Source organism: Hydra viridissima, unplaced genomic scaffold, assembly GCF_058129835.1.
Source record: "Hydra viridissima isolate aposymbiotic clone 2 unplaced genomic scaffold, HvirCarnegie_v1 scaffold_115, whole genome shotgun sequence".
NCBI lineage: Eukaryota > Metazoa > Cnidaria > Hydrozoa > Anthoathecata > Hydridae > Hydra > Hydra viridissima.
Window position 1 is genome coordinate 8,318 of NW_028324382.1, and position 9,330 is coordinate 17,647.

Here is a 9,330-nt window from a genome sequence, read left to right on the forward strand (position 1 = left end):
AAAAAAAACAAAAAAAAAACATAATATACTTCTATGTATGTTTACATTGAACTAAATAAAATCCTTTGTGTAAATATATGAAAAAATAGAGAGTAAGAGTTCATAAAAAAAAGCCTCGCTATTTTGCTGAAGAAGAAATGGATGTCTAGATCTTTTAAAATAAGGAACTTTTTGATTTCTTTTTCCGAAAAATGGTTGGAGCAGTTTTCCTTTTTTAAATTTCACTTATGCAGTTTAACATCACAGAAAATATTAATTTGCTTTTTAACAAACTCTTAAAAACATCAGAAATAATTCTAAATGCAACTCTATTAAAAGTGTTAACAGAATAACAAAACGACTTTTTTTTTTTTTTAAAGATAAAAAAAGTTTGAACTATCTTTAAATAAGAAATGTGAGAACAGTTTAACAGAACTTCTTGTTTATTATGTATTTAGCGAAACAGATAAATATATTTGCAAAAGCATAGAGAAAACAAACTACACAAAAGGCCCATCTTTATTGCCAAACTGAACAAACTTTTCTAAACTACATAAATGGTCTCACTATATTGCCATATTGAACAAACTTTTCTAAACTACCCTCTTTTTGAATTTTTAGCTTCATGTTTTTAATTTTGTCTTTAATATGGCTTCGGTAGGAGTACTTTTGCAAGACATGAATGAGCTTGTCACTGCTATGATTTGCCAAGATGCCAAGGTAATCTTTGTACGAGCAACTTGAGCTTACATCTGTAAACACGTCTTGCAAGATGTATGCCAACACCAAAGCTGCACATCGTGGAAAACTTCTGGTGTTGAACCATTCGTTGTGGCCAGGGCAAGCATTCAGCTTTTCAACTATTTCATCTAAAATTTTACAAACTCAAGTCATAACACAAAGAGATTAAATCGAATATTCATTTGGTTCTGAAGCATGACAAGATTAATTTTGTTTTTTTATTTGTTTTTTTTTGTTGACCTTATTGTTTGCACTGATAGCAACAACTGGTTTTTGAAAGATTACCTAATTGGCATTGGCTAACTTCTGCTTTGTTTTCCTTTGTTCTTGGCTGAGTTGATCCTGAAATAAAATAAAACATGTTCATTTTTCTAATTCATAAAAAAACCATCAACAGTTTCTAAGTGTTAGAGATAATAACAAGCTGTGCATGATTTCTAACGGTGAAGTTTCTAACTTCATCATTAGAAATCGGGTAGACACAACTTTCTAAAAGTGCACTTAGCAATGATGGCAAGTTTTTATTAACAGTTAACCATCTGAAATTGTGCAAGAAGAGGTTTGTGTTTATATATGTTTGTATAAATTAGGTTTTACATTACCGATGTGTTCTTGAGTAAAAGATGGCATTTCCAACTTGATTTTTTTTCTTCTTGGATCTTTTACTTCTAAAACATAATCAGTTTTAGTATCATTCACTTGTGTAAACATTTAAGCAATCACAGAATTAGTCCTGCAACAAATACATACACACTTCTGTGTTGTTTTTTTTGTTTTTTTTTTGTTTTTTTTATTGTTTTTCTTTTTTTTTTTTTTTTTTACAGCTTTAACAATAACAATAGGGCAAGGAGTTAATTTGGGCATTTTTATTTTTTGAAAGCGTGTTGAGATTTGCATAAAAATCAAAAATCAAAAAGAATTTACCTCTGGATGTACAAGCAAGACTTTGGCTAAATAGACTACCAACAGATTGAACAGCACCAGGTGAGGGCTGTTTTTCAAGAACAGTACCAGCCTGTTGGACTGGAACAGCTGAAAGAAACAAACTGGGTTTGGCCATCGTTTGCTGACGAGCAACAAGATTAGGAGCCAGAGGAACAGAAAAGACCTCTTTTGAAGGATTAAAAACAACTTGCAGAGAAGGAGCAACATGAACAGGTTTGGCAACCACTTGCTTATGAGCAGGTTCAAGAAGAGCAGGTTCAAGAAGAGCAGGTTCAAGAAGAGCAGCTTCAGGAGGAGCATGGAAAACACGTGTGACAGCCATAAGATTATCTTGCTGTGAAGCAACATTAGACACTGTTTCCAGCAGAACAGAAAAAACCTCTTTTGAAGGACTGAAAGCAACTTGTTCAGCAGGAGCAGCAGAAACAGGTTTGGCAACCACTTGCTCACTAAAGTAAACTGGAGAAAGTTGTGCATGGTGTTCAATAAAATCCGGTTCATCAGGAAATAATGTTAATGCAAGAGGAGAACAAGCTGTGCCAACAGGAACAGCTAGAGTCTGATCTACATCCATACAAACAGCTTGTTCATTAGGAACTAGTTGTGCAAGAGCAGAGGATAGTTCAAGAACTGGACCAGCGATTGTTTGTTCAGAAGGAACAGACGAAACAGGAGTTGAGCTAGGTTCACACAAGAAATCTACAACATGTTCGTTGCTGTCCTCTAAAGGAGCATTGTTTTCTACAGCTGGAGAAAATGGAACCACTGTGGTACAACCGAAAGTAGCAGCACATTCTTCAGAGTCAGAACCGGAGTCTGAATCTTCCTCAAAAATGTCCTCAACATCATGAAAACCGTACTCCTCTGCATTAGTTCGGAGCCAGTCCATCACATCCTTCTCCTCCTTTGGTGGTCTCTCAGACTTTTCAACAGTCAAAGACTCTATGACTCCGAAGGACTGTCCGATGCCCAGGGCAAAGCGCAACTCCTCTGCAGCGTTCCACTGGGACACATAAAAGCTATCCATTGTGTGTCTGCTGTGCTTCATGTAGAGTGTAGCAAACCGCTCGCGATCTTCTTTGCTGTTGTTGGCAAAGTAAGTGGCTATCGAACCGCGAATGCAAGTGGGAGTAAGACGCTTCATGGGAATGTTTACTTGGCTTTTTCTGAAGCAGGACGTCAGGCTAGAGGTGATAGCAGAGGAACCCATCTGGTAAACAGGCACTCTAGTTGCACCTAGTGTCACACCTTCGTCTTTGTTGGCTCTCACCGAAGGAAAAAGGGGCCTGTAGCAGTCGCTCAACTCCAAAACAGTCTTGGTGTCTGCAGCCATGTAGTGAGAGTCGTTGACAAGAAGGTCTCTGTATCTCAGCAAATAAATATCGATCAACACTTTCAAGTCGTTCGGCACTAGAATGTTTTTGGCTCCGTACTTGTATGCTGTTTTGTAGCGCTCTTGCACAATGCAATATCCACACTCACTCTTCTCAGCAGCCATGTAGTCTCTAATGTTTAAAAGAGCAATGTTAGATTTTCTTAAACTGTTAATTACAGTGACAGAGAGCAGAAGATGGTTTCGTAGAGACACAGCATTGTCTCTAGTCAGCGGAAGAGACGCCTTTCTAATCGATTCCACTAAGTCTCTTACGTATGCAGACTTGCCATATTCGGTCAGCAAACTGACATTGATGATGTTGATGCTTTTTCTTCTTTTCACAAGGCTCCTCCTCAAAGAACGAAAGGGCCTCAGCACTTTTCGCAACTCATCCACCTTGCAGCGCAAACGTCGGATGGCCTCATGAGAAAGTCCGAAATAGACGTTTCTGGCTTCACTGAAACGAAACAGGAGACAAAGGGAGACGAGGCGGTTGTACAACGTGTGACAAGACATGGCTTTTGTTTGGTCAAGTTCACTCAGCTTGGAATTGAGCTGAATTTTCTTAAAGTGCAAGGAGAAGTATCTATCCTCCAAAACATTGGAATTGGTGAGGGCGTTTGGGTGCAGCGTCAACGTGCTGTCACAACAAGTCAATATTTCCACAACTGCATTTTTGTAGATTTTTGCTTGTGACCAAGTGTTGTTGTTGGCTACCACAAGCCACTTTTCAAAGTCTCTGAAGAGCTCATCTGCTGACTGGTAATAAAAGTGAAAAGCATCTTTGTCCAGCTGAAACAAGAGTCTCTTTTCTTCGGTCAAGACATAGGAGCTGGAAACCAAGTGCTCTAAGGAATCGAAATCAGAGTCAAGGACGGATTCGGTGTTCAGCTCTTTGTTTTCTACAGAGGTGCATTGGTTTGCAGAAGGAGCCTCGGACGAACCAGCAACTGGTGAGGGCAAGCTTAAAAGAGGATCAGAGGAAAGAACCGGAGAAGAAAAAGAGGAGGAAGGCCCAGGAGCAGAGGATGCAGAGCCTGATGCAGACGCTTGTTCAGCTACTGGCTTAATACCAAAGAAGGCAGGTCGAATAAATTGAGGGACATAGAGCTTCTCGTTGTCGTATCGCTTTGCCTCTGCAATCTTTTGTTTGATCATCTTGGAATCGTAGAAATGAGTCTCTTTCAAGTGTATGTCCAGTCGGTCGTAATACTTCCAACATTGCAAACAGGGGTAAGGTTTTGGACAGCCGGACTTGCGTTCGAGACGAGCATGCTGAAACTTCCTGACCATTGCAGAGTAAAAGATGGAAGCTTCATCCAAAGTCCAAGAATGATCTTTTTTAGTCAAGTGTCTTTTAATGCTTGTGGACGAATGTTTGCACAAAGGCATCGGACAGCTAACAGCGTACCTCTTCTTGGTACCATAGAAAGGTACAACCCTGTTTACGGAGCCACACGCTGCAACTAATGCGGCCCTGACTTTGTTTTTGAGCTTTAAGTCTCTCTGTTCTTGTGACTGCTTTCTTTTCTTTTTTTTTGCTTTAGAGTTTGGAGAAGAAGCAACAACAGAGTTGTTTTCTTGTGAAGAAGACATGTTCAGGTGTTTGTTTGCAACGGTTTAAGCTAAAAAAAAAAGAAAACAGTTAGTGAGAGTTTTTTTTCTTCTGCCTGTATCCAATCCTGGAATGTTGCGTGGATTGATGAGAAACACAACTACAGCGAAGAGCTGTGTTTTTTCGAGTCCTCTGCAAAAGAGCAAGAAGAAAGTAAAGAGAGCAACAAGAAGAAACAAAGCTTGCACTAGCAAAAGAAGAAGAACGAGAGCAACTAGCATTACATGCATGGTGGCAACAGTGATTGCTATTATGAGAAGGAGAATGAGAAAAAAAAAAGAAACAAATAAATAAAGAGATGGAGTTTGAGAGGATCTCGCAACCATATGACTCAAAGAAAGAAACTGTGTTGAAAAAAGGCAAGAGAGGGCAAATAGAACTTGCTAACAAGGACAAATGACAGACATAACTACAACAGTAACAACTCTCATTGCAAGCATAATAACAACAACAGCATCAGCATCACTGACTCAGAGAGTGTTGAAAAAACAAAACAGATTAAAAAAAACAAGCAAAGTGGCTGAACAGTAACAACAACCATTGCATGTATAACAACAGCAACAGCATCACTTAATCAGAGGGTATTGATAAAAAAAACAAACAAAACAAAAACAAAAAAGAAAAAAAAACAAAACAAATAAAAAAACAAAACAAGCAAACTGGGTGAACAGTAACAACTCTCATTGCAAGCATAATAACAACAACAACATCACTGACTCAGAGAGTGTTAACAAAATAAAATAGATTATAAACAAGCAAAGTGGGTGAACAGTAACAACTCTCATTGCAAGCATAAAAACCAACTACAGCAACAGCAGCATCAGCAACAGCATCACTGACTCAGAGGATATTGATAAAAAAAAAACAACTAACAAACACACAAACAAAAACGAATAAAAGCAAAGTTGCTGAACAGTAACAACTATCATTGCAAGTAAAACAACAACAACAGCATCAGCAACATCATCACCGAATCAGAGAGTGGTGATAAAATAAGATAGATTAAAAAACAACCAAAGCGGCTGAACAGTAACAACTCTAATTACAAGTAAAATAACAAAAGCAGCATCACTGACTCACAAGGTTTTGATAAAACAAAAAACAAAAAACAAACAAAGCAAGCCAAGTCGGTGAGCATTAACAAACACTCATTGCAACTATAATAACAACAACAGCAACAGCATCACTGACTCAATGGGTGTTAATAAACAAAAACAAAAACACAAACAAAGCAAGCAAAGTGGGTGAACATTAATAAGACTCATTGCAACTATAACAACGACAACAGCAACACTATCACTGACTCAGAGGGTGTTGATGAAAAAAAAGCTAACAAAAACACAAACAAAGCAAGCAAAGTGGGTGAACATTAATAAGACTCATTGCAACTATAACAACGACAACAGCAACACTATCACTGACTCAGAGGGTGTTGATGAAAAAAAAGCTAACAAAAACACAAACAAAACAAGCAAAGTGGGTGAATATTATTAAGACTCATTGCAACTATAACAAAAACAACAGCAACACTATCACTGACTAGGAGGGTGTTGATGAAAAAAAAACAAACAAAAACACAAACAAAACAAGCAAAGTGGGTGAACATTAATAAGACTCATTGCAACTATAACAACGACAACAGCAACACTATCACTGACTCAGAGGGTGTTGATGAAAAAAAAGCTAACAAAAACACAAACAAAACAAGCAAAGTGGGTGAATATTATTAAGACTCATTGCAACTATAACAAAAACAACAGCAACACTATCACTGACTAGGAGGGTGTTGATGAAAAAAAAAACAAACAAAAACACAAACAAAACAAGCAAAGTGGGTGAACATTAATAAGACTCATTGCAACTATAACAACGACAACAGAAACAGCATCACTGACTCAAAGGGTATTGATAAACAAAAACAAAAACACAAACAAAACAAGCAAAGTGGGTGAACATTAACAAACACTCATTGCAGCTATAACAAAAACAACAGCAACAGCATCACTGGCTCAAAGGGTGTTGGTAAAATAAAAAAATTAATAAAAACAAAACAAGCAAAGTGGGTGAACATTAACAACACTCATTGCAGCTATAACAAAAACAACAGCAACAGCATCACTGGCTCAAAGGGTGTTGGTAAAATAAATAAATTAAAAAAAACAAAACAAGCAAAGTGGGTGAACATTAACAACACTCATTGCAGCTATAACAAAAACAACAGCAACAGCATCACTGGCTCAAAGGGTGTTGATAAAATAAAGAAATAAAAACAAAACAAGCAAAGTGTGTGAACATTAACAAACACTCATTGCAGCTCTAACAAAAACAACAGCAACACCATCACTGACTCAGAGAGTGTTGATAAAATAAAATAGATTATAAACAAGCAAAGTGGGTGAACATTAACAAACACTCATTGCAAGCATAAAAACTTACTCAGAGAGTGTTTATAAATAAAACAAAAAACAAAAAACAAAAATACAAGCCAAGTGGGTGATTACTAACAGCGCAAACAGCAGCAACAACAGTGTCTTTAGAAACAACAAACAAGTACAACAGCAACAACTGCTTTTACAGAGTATAACAATAACAACAACATGGCACTAACAACAACAAAAGGGTTGGAATAAAAACCTATAGGCAAAAGGAGAGCTGCATTCAGACAAGATCGATTACAAAGAAGCTCTTCTTTTGGACAGAGGAGAAACTGCTTTTGAGGGACAGAGGGACTTTTGTTGTTGTTGTTGTGCAGAAACCAACAAACTTTTATTGAACCGAATATAACCGAACATAACCGAAAGTCTTGTTTGCTTCTGTTTTGTGCCATCAAGAAGGGAAAACAAAACATCACGAAACAAACGAAGCAAACGAAACAAACAAACAAACGAACGAAACAAACAAAAAAACGATTAAATAAATAAACAAACAAACGAAACAAACAAACAAACAAACAAAAACAAATAGGAAAAACAGAAAACGCTGTACCGAAACCTCGCCATTTTTATCCTTCCTCGAGCTTTCTTTGGGCGCCAAAGACCGAGAAAGTTGAGCAAACGTGACGTTGAGGGGGTGGGGGGTACTTAAGGCCAGCAGACCGACCAATGGCAAGCTTAGGAGAGACCCACGTGAATGTTACTTTTTCTTTCTATGTACGCTGAATCCGCTCAAAGTCTGGAATTTCCAGCATTCACGTGTCATCACTCCAGCCACCAGATTGGCCCACACTTTGCACACTTTCAAGACTAGAACTTCACTTAATCACAAATTGAGCCAAAAAAAAACTAAGTCTCGCATGGCGACAACTTTTCCAAAAGCAAACAAAGGCAAACGAAGGCAAACGAAGAAAAAACAAAAACAAGTAAACAAAAACAAAACCGAAAAGGGAGAGAGAGAGTGAGTCGACTCATTTCTTTCGACTGCCTTAAACGAGAAGTCTAAAACGTTTAAAAGTTGAAAACTAAGTTTTTTAAATGAACTGCACCGAAAAAACTTTACGACAGTTTAGCTGGTTAAAAACGCAGAGGAAAATATTTTATAAAATTTAAGCGTTCTAAAGATGTCCATTTTTGTTTTTGGCTTTTTTTTATTTTGGTTTGTTTCTGGCTTGTTTCTTTTTTTAAATTCTAGCGATCGAGCATATTTGAACGGTTTCATCAACCTGTTGGCGCACGTGCTCGAGAGCTAGAACTTTGATTGCTTTTGTTGTTGAGAATTGAGAATGTCCGAGCAGGTTTTTTTATCGATTTCATCGCTTGTGGCGAGGCAAAAATCAAAACGCTTTTTGGACGAAAGAAAAGAGATTAAAAGGAAAAAAGAGAAGAAAAAAAAAAACAAAAAAATAGGTTATGTGTCATAAACATTTATTTTCTCACGCGATGACGTCTAGTTTTGTTACAGTAATTAAAATATGGTATCAAGTTTGTAATTTCTATCTTATTTTTAGTTACGGATAATTGCCAATTATGTCACGTTTAGTATACACAACGCTGTTTTCTTAATAGCAATATGATACAAACAAGTTATAAAAAAAAAAGCGTTCGCTCGATCTTCCTTAGTCAGTTGAACAAAAAGAAATTTTCACAACATATGATTGATTTGGTTGTCCTAGCAAGCTGTTTTTAGCAAACGACTAGAGGTTGCAACTGTTGTTCATTGAAAACGAAAAATCTAGCGTCAGCAAGAAATTTTTGAATACATAATGTACACAAAAGTGGCACTAACAAATGAAAATGTAAAAAAAAATGTTTACCTTGATGCCAGACTCGCAGAGATGTTGTCGCTCGTTGCTATCGACTGCGAACAGCTTTGTTGTTTTTCGAAGTGCCTCTTCATTCTACTTATAGCCGAAGTTTTGGCTTCGAAAAAAAATACACGAACGTCGTTAAGCTCAACGAGCTGCTTTAATTGTTGTTCGTGCGAAAACGAAATGCTTAAAACGGATAAAAGTGTTGGCGTAATTACACTTTTCGACCGCGATGCAGTTTGTCAAACTCTAGCGTACTTTTTTGGCTCGTGGAGCAAAAGCCTCATGATAATAGCAAAGGCTTAAAATGTCCTAACATGTCAGCAAAGGCTTAATATGCTTAATAAACTGTGGTTAAGCTTTTGCGGTGCAGTTCATTTACAACTTAATTTGCAATTTGCTGGCACAAGCAAACGTTTATGACTTCTCGTC

At 37.3% G+C, this 9,330-nt stretch overlaps 1 protein-coding gene across 2 annotated transcripts; it reads right to left on the reverse strand.

Moving 5' to 3' along the window:
* Nucleotides 1–341: 341 nt before the first annotated feature.
* On the reverse strand, nucleotides 342–7,712 carry LOC149875891 (uncharacterized). Of its 2 annotated transcripts, XM_090076069.1 has the most exons (5): nucleotides 7,641–7,712; nucleotides 1,645–4,665; nucleotides 1,323–1,388; nucleotides 1,006–1,062; nucleotides 342–848 (listed from the first exon to the last, which is right to left on the reverse strand). In XM_090076069.1, the coding sequence occupies exons 2-5, from the start codon at nucleotides 4,634–4,636 to the stop codon at nucleotides 529–531; spliced, it is 3,435 nt and encodes a 1,144-aa protein (XP_089932195.1). In that variant the 5' UTR covers nucleotides 4,637–4,665; nucleotides 7,641–7,712; the 3' UTR covers nucleotides 342–528. The 2 variants fall into 2 exon arrangements, with proteins under 2 accessions (XP_089932195.1, XP_089932196.1); XM_090076070.1 differs by having other exon boundaries at nucleotides 1,645–7,687.
* Nucleotides 7,713–9,330: the final 1,618 nt, after the last annotated feature.